This window comes from Phyllostomus discolor, chromosome 5, assembly GCF_004126475.2.
Source record: "Phyllostomus discolor isolate MPI-MPIP mPhyDis1 chromosome 5, mPhyDis1.pri.v3, whole genome shotgun sequence".
NCBI classification, from domain to species: domain Eukaryota; kingdom Metazoa; phylum Chordata; class Mammalia; order Chiroptera; family Phyllostomidae; genus Phyllostomus; species Phyllostomus discolor.
The window spans coordinates 155623786-155639238 of NC_040907.2; the positions used below are offsets into that span (position 1 = coordinate 155623786).

At 51.6% G+C, this 15453-nt stretch overlaps 1 protein-coding gene across 4 annotated transcripts in view; it reads right to left on the reverse strand.

The window, feature by feature from the left end:
* Nucleotides 1-15453, reverse strand: part of SH3PXD2A (SH3 and PX domains 2A) — a 224141-nt gene that overhangs the window by 165035 nt on the left and 43653 nt on the right. For 3 of the 4 annotated variants that reach the window (XM_028511893.2, XM_028511891.2, XM_028511892.2), the window contains exon 2: nucleotides 12561-12641. In XM_028511893.2, the coding sequence (XP_028367694.1) occupies nucleotides 12561-12641 (81 nt within the window). Of the gene's footprint in view, nucleotides 1-2316; nucleotides 2516-12560; nucleotides 12642-15453 lie in introns of those variants that run through there. The other variant, XM_036027247.1, reaches the window with a different exon arrangement.

Genomic DNA, 15453 nt, shown 5'->3' on the forward strand with positions numbered 1-15453 from the left:
ACCGCAGGGAGAATCCAAGACTCACAGACAGAGAAAAGGAAATGAACATCCTCAGGGAAAGTGATGCTTTCTCTCTCTCTGCCCAGCCCAACCCTTCCCAGCGAGGGCAGGGGGTCAGGGCAGCATCCATCCCCAGCGGCCCGTCCAGCCCCACCTGCTCCGAAAGCCTTCCTGGCAAGGGAGGGAAAGTGCCCCTCTCTTCTCTGGGGGGCCAGGGCCTCCCAGGCCACCCCTGCGGTGCTCCGGCCCATGTAGGGGCCACATCCAACTTCTGACTGGCAACAATGGACAAGAGGGGTTTAGTGACTGGATTCCAGAGCCAGGCTGCCCGATCTCAATCCTGCCCCTCACTCGCTGCCGGGAAGGTGGTTCTGCAGCTCCACCATTCTGCACCTTGAACTTCACAGCCAAAAATCACAGGTGTTCTAAAGTAGCCCAGCGTCCCAGCTGCACCCCAAAATACATAAAGGAAGGGATAGCCTTGCACATTTTTGAGCCCTCCTACGTGTGGAGATTTCCAGGTCCATCCCTCCCATCTTGGTCCCGCCCCAATACAAGGAAGATGAGGGGAGAAGGGGTGCACACAGAGGGGTCCCTCCACCCTCCCAGTGAGACTCCCTCCTCACAGGCTCCAAGATGAGGTGCAGAGCCCTGGGAACCTGAGGATAAACAACCCATGTCCTTGGGGAGCCCGCCAGGCCGGCCTTCCACAGAGATGCCCCCTAGGGAGACCAGCCGGCACTGTCTCGGCGGGGAGAATGGCCGCTTGTTGTACGCAGAACCATCCTCTCTGCAGGCATCCCACCTCCAGCCCATGCACCAGCCTCGTGCTTCCTGTTTGGTTTGGGTGTTTTTTTTTAAGGTATATCTGAATGTGGTCCATTTAGCCCCAGGGACCCCCCCATCTCAGCCCCATTCCTAGCCTCCTCCCCAGCCCCCCGCCAGCACTGAGCTCAGACTTCCAGCGTAGCTGAACTGGCCACTTTGTTCTGCTGGGCACCAGATAAACGCTCCATAATTAGCAGACGGAGCCAAACCCTGGCCTGGGTTTCGGGCTGTCTCCTGGCCAGCCTCGGAGCCTTTCTTTGCTGCAGCTCAGGGGTGCCTCAGACCTGTTTATGGCTGGGACCATGTGCCCCTAGTGCAGGCTGAACAGACATAGTTACACAGGGGAACAGCCAGAGCCCCTGTTCCCCCGCACCCCGCCCCAGAGGGGCCAGAGGCAACAACGGAATGACCACCATGCTAACTGCGCTTCCTAGCTGTTTCAGGTTCGGTGGGGAAGGTTCCTGAGCCTTATCTCCTGGACATCTCACAACCACTCTGGGCAGCTTCTGCAGTTAGAGCCATTTGCCAGATCAAAAGGCTGCGACTCGGAGAGTTTAGGTGATTGTCCAGGGTCACACAGCTGGTAAGAGGTGGGTGGGGCCAAGGCACCCCCCCACAGACACACACAGAAGACTGTCTGATAGAGCCCGAGCTTCCCAACCCTATGAGACACTGCCCCACTTAGAAATTTGAGAATTTGGCACCAGAAATCCCACAAACTCTTCTGAGAGCCTGCTGTCCCCCAGCTGTGGGGGTCTCAGAGGAATCTAAAATCTTTCTTCCTTGGCTCCAGCCACAGTGAGGATATGAAGGAAATAGTGCCAACTCTCCAACAACTCCTACAGTGGCCTGGTCTGTGGGAACATCCTGAGATGCAGGAATTGCAGCCTCTATAATCACCTGGGGACTGAGACCCAGCTGGGGTGGCAGGCAGCTGGTGAGGGGAATCCCTGCAGCTGGCCTCTCTGGGGCACCCAGCTGGGGGCAGTTCTCCTGCCAGCCAGAAGATCAAACCCTTCCCTCAAACGAGCCACAGCCCTGGCTCCCACAGCTCACCCCAGCTGTCCCACACGCCTAGTTCCCTAAGAGTCAAAGCTAAACCAACTGTTGCCGTCCTCAGGGAGGGTGATGCAAGGACGCCAAGACCGCCAGGCCCCAGATCCAGGAGCTGCCTCCACAAGCTGGCTGGGAGGTCCCCAGCATGCAAGCCAGATGGCGGAGGTCTGCACCTGGGGCACCTCACCCATCCTGTGCCTTCTCCCTGATTCTCCACCAGCTGGCAGCTCCAGCCAAGGCCAAGGCTGCCAGCCTGGCTTTTCCACCCAAGATGACCCTGAGTTTTCTTCTCGGGGTCCCCAGTACCAAACCCAGTGCAGGGCACGTAGCTGGCACTCTTCAAAATGGCTTGAAATGCCCTCGTTCAGTAAGGGAGTCGCAGCTGAAGGCTTCACAGGATGTACAGTGTACACCCACACACACACCACTCACCTGGCCACCACCAGAGGTCTTCCTGCCCTCCATTCTCCAGTTTGGAGGAGGACACGGTCCCCCACCCGCTTTCCAGCCAACTCTCCTGTTGGTGATCCAAAGAAGGGTAGATGCGGGCCCACAGAGGGCAGAGCTAACCGGGAACCAGAGGAGGAGGGAGGTGCCAGAAGCGGTAACCGCAGTCCGAGGCCTCCCAGACGTAACACTCAAACACACCCTGACATGACATCCTTGTGCTGGGAAAACAAGGTGTGCAGCTCCGGGTGGTCATGCAGGTGGCCTGACTCAGACGCTGCCTCCGGCAGAGCTGGGGTTTATTATCCAACCAGAGAGGCGGGCGGACGTGGGCAGGGCATGCGGGCTGAGCTCCAGGAAGCAGCCGATCCTGTGAAAGAGCTGCCGTCCCACCTTCCTAGGAGCCAGAGAGAAAGCTTCTGCCCTCTGCACAGGTACCTTCTCTCCAGGGAGAGTGAATGACCCCCTGCACCCCCAGGAGCTCCCTCAGCAATGCTTCCTGCCCTCCTCAGCCAAAAACAGAAAGAAGGCTTCAGGATGGGAGGCTCGACCTCCAGGCTGGAGTGAACTAGAAGCTAGGCTGCCTGAGTTCCAGGCCCGCTGTCACTTGCTGGCCCTGTAACTTGGACAAATCACTTCTCCTCTTAGGGCCTCACTTCCTCCTCTGTCAAATAAAGGAAATGAACTACATCAGAGGGTGGACAATAGTGTCATCTCAAGGTGCCATTGCCAATTGATAGGTAGTGTCTTCCTGATGATAATTAGTCCTGTATTTCTAGGAAGACTCTGAGGCCCTGTCTGGGCTCAGGAGGGACGAACATTGCCTGCCACAGGTGCAGGATGGGCGCGTGCCAAGGTCTGACGATGACGGCTGTCGTGGGTTTGAGACCGGAGAGTGGCAGCACGAGTGCCCGACACTCACCATCCTGCTTGATGATCTCTAGGAGTCTTCTGGTTGTAAAACTTACAATTCCTCCCCGGACTCCCCAGTGGATGCGGTTAATGCCGGCTGGCCGGCACGTACCTTCCACGCTGTGACAGTTGCACACAGCTGCTTTCTTCCCCCGAAGGGATGCTTGTGTCAGCCCTGCGGGACAGTCACTGAGGGCGCAGGCAGCCCTCCAGGCCCCCATGCCCACACTCTCAAGACTTCACCCAGAGGTCGGAGCCTCTGAGCAGTGCCCAGGTTTAAAGCCCACAGGACATTCTCTTCTAACTTTCCTCGGTGTCCACAAAGGGGCTTCCCCACCCCAGTCCCAGAGGGAGGCTGAGTGACCAGCAAAGGGCAGCGCTGGCTCCTGACTTCCTGGTGCACAAGCATGGGTGTCGTCTGACAGGGCCTTATGTCACTCAGAGCTCCCTAGAACTCCAGGCATGGGCCTGGATCACCTACAGGCCATTGGCCATATAAGCACAGGTACCTAGAAAGGTGCTCACAGATCAAGAACTCATCTGCACAGGAGAAGATTAATTTGAGGGCTGAGTGTCAGGCAAGCTTCTTTCCTCTCTCTGTATCCTTAGGCTCTGCCCGGGGGACGGTTCTGCCGATATAGCACCCCGCAATGTATAACACACACAATGGCAATGGTTCTAGGCCCCTGCCCCCTTCTTTAGGGGTTATTTTCCTTTATGTACAGATGAGTGGGGGCCCTCCCCAATGTACTCTGCCGACAGCCACCACCCCTCCTTCCGTTCTGGACCTGCTGGGCTCCTCGTGTACAGTGTTGCTCCAGCCACGGCGCTGGGGACACTGCACAAAAGGAGGTCACCATACAGACTCTGTGCAGACTCCACCTGCCCGGACAGGGGGAGACACAACGTGGAGTACGCTCTGGCGCACGCCAAGTAACCCCAGGATTCCCGCTCACTGGTGCACTACTTTCCCTCCCGAGTGGCCTGCAGGTACCATTTCACCAGGCCCTCCCTTCCTGCCGCTCCCTGGAGAACAGACACCCCGCAGCACCGCCCCCCCACCCCCCGTCTGTCTCAGCACAGAACCCACCAGAGGGGAAGTCAGGAGACTAGAGGAACCTGGAGTTCACCCCTGGGCCAAGAGGGCCAGATGAGAGGGAGGGACCGAGACAAACGCTGGCTTCCAAGGGGAGAGGAAACCAGCCACAGAATCTCCAGGAGCCACTGGAATGCCCAAAGGGCTCCCCTGAAATCCCCCTCTGTTCCCTCAGGGATCTGAACGATGCCTCTTCCCAAGAGCAAGGAAACACTGTCAACCAATAATTACTTTTTAAAAAGCAGCGTTTTCCTAACAGTGTTGCTGGGAGAAAGGTGGGTTGATAATTACACTTTGGAGGTGAAAGTATTATCTGGAAAACCCTTAACACCACCACCCGCCGCCCACACCTAGAGGCAGACTGAGCGAAGTGGTGAAAGTGAAGTCTGTCTAAATGAGACCCGGGAAGAAGCCTCAGCCTCCGGGTGGGGTGGGGATGTCCAGCTACCTTCCCTCGGAGTCAAGTTTCTAAAGGTCCTCCTGGTGAGGCTGCAGCTTCCCTGTCTGGTCTTCATGCCAGTCACGATTCCAAGGACTGTCTTGATTACGAGTTGTCTCATTTTATTCTTAAGCTACTCTAATGAGCTTTTCTGGGTGGAAAACTTACGATGAGGCAGGTTTTATATTATCCTCATCCTACAGATGAGAAAACTGAAGTACAGAGAAGTTGAAGAACTCAGCACAGGTCATACACAGTAAGGGCGGGAGCAGCGGGTCTTGGAAGCTGACCATCCTGGCCCTGGACCATCCTGGCCCTGAAGCACCCGCCCTTACGCACTGCACTCCATGGCCATGCCCCTCGGAATGTTCCGTCTCGATGCAAGAGCCACCCCCCGATGCTCTGTCCTGGTCCCGTGTCTGGAGCACCATCTGAATCCTAGACTCCAGTCTGATGAGATGCTATGGACGGGCCCTTGGGATTTGCTGTTTGCTATGATGACTTCTAACCAGTTATACTCCATAGGAATGACCGAGAATGATGGTTCAGGAAATACGAAGCAATGTAATTTTAATAATTATTTTCATTTTCTTTCCCTGGTTAGGTATTTTTTTAACCTGTGTGTTTTCTGTCCCATTACGCAGTAATGACCATGAAAGGCGTATTTTATTTCAGACCTCCCACTTTCTCTACCTCCCCACTAGGTGTCTTTCTGAGTATTAAATACTAATGTTGTGAATTATGTGAATTTCTGCTTCTTAAAAAATCACATTACCAATAAGGCTAAGGTTCCTCCCTGATTGAACCCCTTCTCCCACTGATGCCCCCAAACCACTTTCAGAGATAACTCTATTACCAATTTGGAGGGCATCCTTCCAGATTTTTAAAAATATTCATACACTTACAATGTACATGTACTTGCAAAAGATGCCTCTTTTTGTTGCTTCTGAATAACTGCTGTTGAATAACTGCTGAATAACTGCTCTCTGAATAACAATAAATATTGTTTTGAAGGTTGCAGTAGGCATTCATTAACATTTCTGGGAGATCCGCCCACAAAACTGAGATCAATCTCATTTGTTTTGACTGCTGTACAAAGTGGCATGGGAATACCCCAGGTTCCTTAGCAATCTTCTGCAGCTGGCCACTGAGGCTGCTTCCCATTTTTGCCATGACAAACAACATGGCTTTATGTGTCTTCCTGCGACCTCAGTCAAGGTCAAAATTCTCCTCTGTCCAAGGTGAGCAACCAAAATGTCCCACAGCTCGCCGCACTGCTGGAGCTAGAACTGCCACACCAGGCACCAGAAGTTTCTAGGATGCTTGACACAAAACTGTTCTCCAAACTTGGCCAAGTACGTCCCCAGCTTTGGTCCCCATTTGTCAATGATCTCAAACAACACAGAGCTTGCCTGGATGGTTAAAAGACAGGGCCTGCAGAACAGACACCCCACCCCCACTCACTTTCTACTCTCAGGTGGACCTCCCACCCCAGGATCACCCCAGTCTGTCCTCAGCTGAGGTTTGCTCTGGACATCAACCCAAATTAAAGCTTGTATAAATCTGATAAATAGAAAAACTAACACAGATCTCTACCTGCCAAGTCAGGGGCTTGGGATAGAACTCTTCTAATTCTAAAAATCGCGGTGATCCTACAACTCTCCATAAATGACATCGTAACGTGCCCAGACAAACATACACATCCATCTCGAGGCCAGTCATTAGCGGCTAGGGCTCATACTTGGTCCGCCCCTCGTCAGCCTGGCTATTGGAGAGCTAGCTGGAAAAGGAGTGTGACTCTCAGCGGGGTAAGCAGGTGGGGAGTCTGGAGAGATGACTAAGGAAGAGAGAGAAAAGCTCTTCAGAATAGGTTAAGTTCTTTAGAGCAAATAGGCAAACCTGAATGGCCTTCTTGACTCCACCTCCCAAGCAGTGTGGGGGGCGCTAAAGGGTCTCTCCTGCCCCTGATCAAATATTGACCCTGCGCACTCGCTGGCCAGAGTTCAGACTAAAGGGCCAGCAGCACCATGGAGCCAGTGTTTGCGGAGCAATTACTGTTGCAGTAATTGCCTTGTAGGTCAGATTGTGAAACAACCTTCGATGGAGCCTTCCGGCCCTTCCTCGGTGGGGCCAGGCCTTGGGGGAGTCACTTAACAGTGAAGGAGCTGTGCGAGGAAGTTTGGAGAGGCTGGAAGTGTGGTCCAGCTGCCAGTGAGAAGGCAACTTAAGAGCATCTGTAGCCCTTCACCCTCCTCCTCCTCCCCTTGACTGTTCTTCCGAGGAAGCTAAGCCCTTGACAGCCAAACGGGCCTGCACATCAGGCCTCAGCCTGGCCAGCTCCCTGCAGGACAGGTCTCTTTCCTGGTCAGATAGGGCTGAGTGGTGGCTTGTTTTTAGAAGAAACCAATTTGCACTTGAAGACCAAGAGCCTCTCCTCTCCCTGTCCCCAACTTGACTTCGAAAATGCCCTTAGAAGCCCTCTCTGTACCTGACCTGGCTTTTAAAGAGGTGTTTGGAATACTGTTGAATTTGAATTGCTCTGTCAATGGGGCAAATCATGATGGAACGTGGTGTCCCTCTTCCTGCCGGGGCCCTGGAAAATTTTAGAGAGAAACTGGGAAAGGACGAGGAAGTGGCAGGGTGCTCTGGGGTGAACCTCAGGCCGGATCAGGCCTGTGTGTGTCCCGGACGGTCTAAGGCACCACAGTCCCACGCCACTTTCCGGGAGGAGAGAAATGTTCTGTGTCCGCTCAATACTTAGCCGCTGGTCACTGTGGCTGCGGAACACTTGCAATGTAGCAAGTGTGACCAAGAAACTAAATCTATTTTTAAACATTGATTGAATTTAATTTTTAAAATTGAATCTTTAAGATGTTTAATTAATTTAAATAAATTTAAATTCAGGTAGCCATATGTGGCTAGTGGCTACTGAATCCTAGCTACCGGTCCAAAGCCCCCAGGGGCAGGGAGAGGGGCTGGGTCCAGTGAGCAGCCCCCCAGGTGTGGAGGCGGCAGAATCACTGGGTCTGAAGGCTCCAGGCAGAAGGTGTGAGGCCGAGGACAGGGTCTTGTCCAATTAGAAAGTCTTACCCTGGTGCCCATGGAAGGATTTCGGGGGGGTGTGAAAGACCGAAAAGGCTACTAGAATTGTATATGTGCATTCATGCATTTGTCTGGGGAGAGAAAGCCTTGCTTTCATTAGAAGCATAAAAGTATCCTTGATCCCCAAAGTAAAATAAGATAAAATAACCCATTGATCTGTCAGATGAAACTTAACCTCTTCAAGGAAACCTGTCCTGATCCAAAAGGATAAGGTTTCCCTTCAATATGTCTGTGGTACCTTTCTTTGTAGCATTTGGAAGAGCATAAAAGAATATGTATATGTACACACACATACACACACACACACACACACACATATACACACATACACACAATCTGTCTTCCCTCACTAAGCTAGAAGGCCCATAAAAGAAGTAACCTGGCCTGCTTTTGCTCATCACTAAATCTCCAAGGCCTGGCCTCCCACCTGGGACATAGAATGCAGGCCCTTAAGAGCAGATAAACCGAGGGTAGATGAATGGATGGACAGACAGAAGGAAGCAGGCAAACAGGCACAAATGAATGAACAAACGACGAAATAAATCAGGGACGCACTTTACCCTGATGACTCTAATGCTCAAAAACAACCAAATTCCCCCCAAACCGGATGGAGGTGTGTGGCTATATCACTCCAGGCTGCTGCCACCAGTCAAAGCCACACGGGCATCTTCTCTGCTCCCCCCACCGAGAAGAATGCTCTTCCTTCCTTTCATCCCATAGCACGTTCCTTCCCTCTCACTCCGGTATTTATTTCATGTACAGTGGACTCAGTTGTGTAAAGTCTGCTTTCCCCACAAGACGTGGACTCTGAGAGGAAGAGACCTTATCCCTCTCCAAGGACTCTTCCCTGGCCTGCACCATTTCTGCCCTGCAAAATGTGAGCATGCTGGAGGCCTCAGCACGGGCCAGTCCTCTCTCACCCTGGGCCGGCCCGGCTCACTCACCTTCACATGTCCAGCCTCACCACTCACAGTCGCAGCCAGGCTGCCAGAGTTAGCAAGTGGGAACACAGGACACACGATAAACTGTGCATTTTGGGTAATCAAGAAAGAACTTTTTTAGTGTCAGTATGTCCCCTGCAATATTGGGGGCATACTTACACTAAAAAAAAAAGTGATTCATTGTTTATCTAAAATTCAAAACTAATTGAACATCTCATCCGTATCTGGTGACCCTAATCACCAGATAAAAGAGAGCGTGAGTGGTGGGGGTAGCCGGGGAATACCAGGGTAGATGGGTCTTTCCTGCACAGCCCGAAGGCTCCAGCTAAGTGTGGAATGGGCAGTTACCAGGGTATCTGTGGTCTCTCACCCCCACACCACAAACAGCTCTCCGATGCTCCTCCAGAGTTCAAAGCACCCTACCGAGGACCCACGGATGTCACGGGTCACATCGAAGAGACACTGGCTCTCCTGGAGGCGCGTCCTCCCCCTCTTGCCTCCCTGCTGCCTGCCGCCCCGGCAGCACTGGCTGCTGTGGTGTGTGCCTGAGATGTTTCATTCCCTAGGATCTCCCAAGAGCACCACATGCAGAGCAGGTAAGTCCTGGCAGAAACTTTGAAAATGACAACCCAGAGTGATGCTTGGCCTCAAATCTTAGTTTGCACTTACGCTGGGAGGGGGTCAGGGCCACCTGGGATCATTTGCACAAGATTCCAGGTTACATTAGACAGCTGGGAGCCCAGGGCCTCCCTGTGGCACCCTGACCTCCACCAGGAGCAAAAGATACTATTTGAAGAGGGAGAAATTAAGAGAGGCAAGTGTGAGGAGGCCCATGCTGGGGACAGGGAGGGGAGCTAGGGCTCCGTCAAAGGGGCATCCAGGTCCGCTGCAATGATCTGGATACTGTGTATAAACTCCCAAATGGTGCCGAAGTGGTAATGCATGTGACTGGGTGGATAACGAGCTGAACTGGTTCAGCTCAACGGCTCTTCACTGGGGGTTCACAGGGAGGTCTGTGAATACCTGACCCTATAAGTAAAATTGTACACACCTGCTCTTTTTCTGGGGAGAGCCACCAGAGTCACAAAGGGGTCGATGGTCCCCAGAAGGCCCAGAACCGTGAGTTGGTAAAGCCAGCTTAACAGCTTCCTCTAGGCTGACTTAGTCAGCCCAGGACTTGCAGGCTTCCAAAGTAAGGCTCCGCCAAAAATGGGAGTGGCAAAAATGGAGTGGCAAAATGATTCTGAGAACAGCCACCTATGGGCCACACCCCCACTCCCAACACACTCCCCACCGGCGCCCCCTCCATGGCAAGCTCCAGAGAGAGCAGCCGGTGGCTTACAGGACCATGACCACTCTGGCTCAGAGCAGCATCTCGCACAGAGTGAAGGTGAGTGCGGAAAACAAGAAAGCAACGCCACTTGGGGAGGCACGGCACCCCAGACCCCTTCAGCGGCAGCTCAGCACCCCGTCCCCTGCTAACACCACCAGACAAGCTAGCGGGTAACTCACTATGGAAACCACGAGTCAGGAAAAAGGCGGATTTGCTCACTGAATCCTCACAACAACCCTCCTGGGTGGGTACTATTTCAATCTTCATCTACACATGAGAAAGCAGAGCCTAGAGAAGTTTTGAACCTGTCTGGAGTTACATGGTGACAGCACCAATGACCAGTCCCAGGCAACATACCCCCAGTACCTAAGCTGTAAGCCACCCTCTCAGAAAACTGAGCTCCAAGGGCCACCAGTGACCAGAGACGGAGTCAGCAATGAATGCCCTGTGTCCTTCTTCTACGGGCACTGCCATATGCAACTCAGAAACCCTGGCCAATAAGAAAGCTTCCCAAAATGCACACCACGAAGTCATCCTGCCATGAGTTTTGTAAAATGGGCTCACAAAGACGCTACACTTGGCTCCAAGTTAAATTCTGAAAACGCATCCCAGGCCCTTTCCCAAATGCATCGACAGGGTGGCTATGATGCACACGTACAGGCCTGGCCACGCTCATGGCTAGAGCCAGCCTATCACACAAGCCACTCCGCACAGTGTGTCCCCTCCCAACACACAGGAAACAAGCCTTCCAGGAGAGGGAGAAGTGGGGGCAGCGGCATTCCTTTCTTGTGAGATTCTGTAACTAGGAAGGGGGCAGGGGACAGAACAGAAAGGGGGCTAGAAAAGTTCTGATGTGAGAGTTTCTGCTGACTCTCAGACCCCATCTGGCTCATCAATGAGTCCTTTCAGGGTTCCCTCTCCCCGACTAAGTTATCATTTCCTGTCCAGCACACTACACCCATTGATGGGGTGTCAGCAAATCCCACCAGTTTATGCCGGAAGGACCCAAGGAGGTTGGACAGGAATGGAGGGGGAAGAGGAAGAAGACAGGAGGGTAAGGAGTGGCTTTCAATCCACACTCAATGGGATATTCAACCCCACATTGTTGGATTAGGAGAGGATTTGTAATACAGGAAGCTAGCTCACCTCACAGGTAACGTGATAAGGACAATGGGATAAAGTCAGGTACTTGGGGGCAAATACACAGGCCTGGCCTCCCCGAGATGAGTCACCACCAGAGGCCTGCAAAAGAAGGAATGGGCCTTGGTTGTGAGGGCCAGGGGTGGGTGTCTCTTCTTGGTGTTTTTGTTGGCCTAAACTAGGCTCAGAGCCCCGAGGAAGAATTTAGAATGTCTCAGCTTTCCCATACCAGAAAGGGTGGCAGCCTTGTCTGGTGCCTGTCCCATACATAGGGGTGGGCCCCCTAGTGGCCATGTCTGAGCTACAAGACTCTACCCTAGCCACACTGATTGGTCCAGAGAGGGCACCTGACCACGCCGGGTCAATCAGAGTCTTCCCTGGGATTTTTGAATTTGGAAGTGGCAGACAGGCAGCCTGTCCACTGTTGGGAACTACAGATATGAAATTCAGGAGCTGTTGCTAGCCAAGTTCCTCAGGGTACAGTGCCCAGAGAGAAGCAGAGATAAGACAGAGGGAAAGTAACCATGGTTTCAGGTGTTCCTGGAGCCACCGTCTGACACTCCCCTTCGCCAGCTGGTCGACTGCATGAGCTTCTCTGATAGATCCTTCCAACCAAGTCTCCTTTTTGTCTCAGCTAGTATGAGTGGAAAACTACCACTGGTAACCCAAAGAGGCCTAAGCAGACCAGCTGGCATCGAGGGAGGTGTTTGCAATGGAGCTGTGGATTCATAACACAGTCCCCACTCGAACTCGCCTGTGTGTATTAGAGAGACACACATACTGTCCACATGTGCAAACGGGGCAGCAAGAGCCTTATTTGGTGGGACAGACACAGTGGTATGCCCGTTTGTGTCTGTAGTTCAAGAGACTGCTTATTTTCTGTTAGTCTTTTCTGTGTGTTTGCTTTTCTTTGCCTGCAACGATGTTTATAGACATGTCTGCTCATGCACACAGCACCCGCAGCCATCTTCCTGCCTCTCCACCCTGTTTTCCTACCAGCCAGGCAAAGAGGGTGACAAAGCAAAACTATTAAGACCATGTGAAGAAGCCAAAAAGCCCCAAGTGTTTGTCTGCAGTGTCCTAAACTGAGCCCAGCCCAGCCTGCCCATCCAAGTTCCCTCATCTGTCCCTCTGCTCTGACCTAGACTCTGGCCCTGAGAGCTCTGTGGGAGTTCTCCGAATGAGTGAGAGCCCAAAAGAGGCCAGCCCACCAGAGACTAGGGCCCCAGGCGGGACTGGGCACCACTTGAGGTCAGACCGACTCACCTGCAGGTCAAAGAACTTGCTGTACCTCCGGTAGATGGTCTGGGACGTGGAGTCGGACCAGGTCACATTGATGATGTACACCTGTGGGATAAGAGTAAGCGCAGGTGAGTGGATGACCAGGGCTGGGCTTTGAGCAGTAACAGGCACCATTTAACGTGGTCGGACCATTCTTTTCCTCGTCTCTGCCCCCAGGGCCTAGCACAGTGTCAGATACATGTGAATGCTGCATATATATGTCTAAATACACGGATACACATTCATATCTAAAAGGGTATTCAATACAATGCTAAGGATAATTATTTCAGGAGGACAGGATTATAAGTGGTTTTAATTTCCTTCTTTTAATGTATATGTACTTTATACAATGAACATGAAATTGGGGTTGTTAAGAAATTTAAGCAGCTAATTTCCACTGGTTCTCAAGCTTCAGGGTGAATGAGATTTCTGCAAGGGGCCTTTTACAATTGCAAGTGTTGGGGCTCCGCCCTCTGAAATTCTACACAAGTAAACTTGGGTTTTGGGGGCTCAGACATCTACATTTTATTTTTTTTATTTTATTTTTATATAGTAGTTTTAGGTTCACAGCAAAATTGGGTAGAAAATACAGGGTTTCCATATGCCCCCTCCCCTGACCCCACATGCACAGCCTCTCCCATTATCAACACCTCCCCCACCCCAGGGACACATATGTTGCAGCGGCGCATCTACAGTTTTAACAAGCCATGCCAGGTAATCCTGCCACAGCTGACTCTCAGAACTTGCTTGGAACACCACTCGGGAGACCGTAGCATTTCAGAAAGGTGTGATTCATCTCCATCCCTAAGTCTCAGCTCAGCGCCTGGCACAGAGCAGGTGCTCAGAAAACATTTTACAATAAAAAGGAGATCAAGCATGCAACAAAAATTTTAAATTGTTAGAGGCTGTTCAGGTTCCTTTATGGATGGCAGTTACGCACTGCCCCGGGCATCAGAAAGAGGACACTGAAGTGGCCAAAGGAAACAACCTGGCTGACCGAGCAGTGACGGGGCTGCCAAGGGAACAGCTATAATGCCTTTGGTGCCTCCTGTTTTAGACTTGTCACAGTTCTACTCTGAATATTCGACTGCAGACTTAGAGAAAGCTGAGAGCTGGGGTTTTGAACCACCTATATGAAACCATGGTTCATAGGTCCTGGAATCTCTAAAGCCACCTGGGCCACGAGAACAACCCTAAGACAGTTTCCCATCAGAAAAAAGAAGGGACACAATGCCAAGGGCAGTGCCTGTTTGACAAACAGACTTCACCCAGACGCCGAGGGTCCGAGGACAGAAATACTTGTTAGTCTTTGTTGATACCTTTTCAGGATGATAGAGACCTATCCTACTAGAAGGCAGAAATACTCAGAGGTCATGAAAGCCCTACTGAGGGAAGTAATTCCTCACTTTGGCTTACCTGGCAGCACCCAGAGCAATCATGGGCCTGCTTTTGTTTCAGAAATCACATGGAAGCTTAGCCAGTTTTTAGGTATCAAGTGGAGACTCCACACGGCATGGAGACCTCAGGCTTTTGGGCAGGTAGAGAAGGTGAATTGCACCTTGAAGGAAAATGTAGCCAAACTGTGTTAAGAAACACATCTTCCATTGGGATCAAGTTTTGTCTGTTGCCCTCAACAGGGGTTCCTCAAAGGGGGATTCAATTGAATCCCTACGAAATTGTGTACGGGTGACCATTTCGGGCTGTGATGGGGAGGGGGAGATACGTATGTTGATGAAGAAGGGAAGGTAAAGGACTACGTACAACGTTTAAGTCAGACCTTAGCCGTGATTAATGACTTAGCTGTATTCGAGATATTAGAGGTCTCTCCCCCACAGATTCGCTACATTCCTTTGAGCCTGGAGATGAGGCGCTACTCAAGACTTGGGAGACAGGGCCCCCAGAAAGCCAGCTAGGAGACAATGGACTGGAACCTGTATCCAACAAACTTTCATTTCACGTCTTGTAGGTGTCGGTACTCCCCGGAAAGATACCAGGGGACCTGTGGTAACTCTAGAGACAGGGAAATGTCTTCTTTAAAAACTCTAATGGAGTCCCGGCTGAAAACACGGAACCTTTGTCAACTGTACTAGCAACTGTTTTAGATGAATTGCAGCACCATTACTAATGCGTCTGACGCCTTTAGTCATATCCAAGTGCCGGCAGGATGGTTTCTAGTATGTGGAAGGACTGTGCACTCAACAACAAAATGATTTTCCCATATTCTTATCTGCATTTATGTTGTGTTGGTTCGTATTTCTTTAATGAAACTAATCCTGTAGAAACCAGATGATTAAAATCTAACGGGGGAATAATGAGGGAACTCACAGAGTTACAGATTTTAGCTTCAGTGATAGTTGAGAGGCTTACATGACTATAGCCTGTGGGAAGCCGGGATTCCAGGAACTGCAATGCATGACCACACAGCTCCAGGAAGCTGATGAGCCACCCAACCTTGTGGCCCGCAGGGGCCTGCAAGACACTGAGACGGTGTCTGAGCCCCTGTGTTCCAGGAAGGCAACGCTGGTGACACCGGTAAAGAACGGGTGATCGATTGATGAAGAAGTACTAGGAAAACTGCCACAGGACTGCAATTCTTATCCAATTAACCTTTTTCCCAAACCCTGACCTACCCTTCCTTCCCCTTACAAAAAGGTCAGTTTGAGATGAGAAGTTAAGATGGTTTTTGAGGGCACGTAACCTGCCATCTTCTCAGATTGTTAGCATCTGAACAGAGTGCCCATAAGGATTTAAAAAATCACTTTGCTCTGTTGAACAGCCAGACTGACCCTGGGGTGACAGCAGATTTGCAGGAGAGATGGTGCATGGGAGATTGGTAACCTTTTTGGAAATGAAGGCATTTCAGGACTCCGTTTTCAGC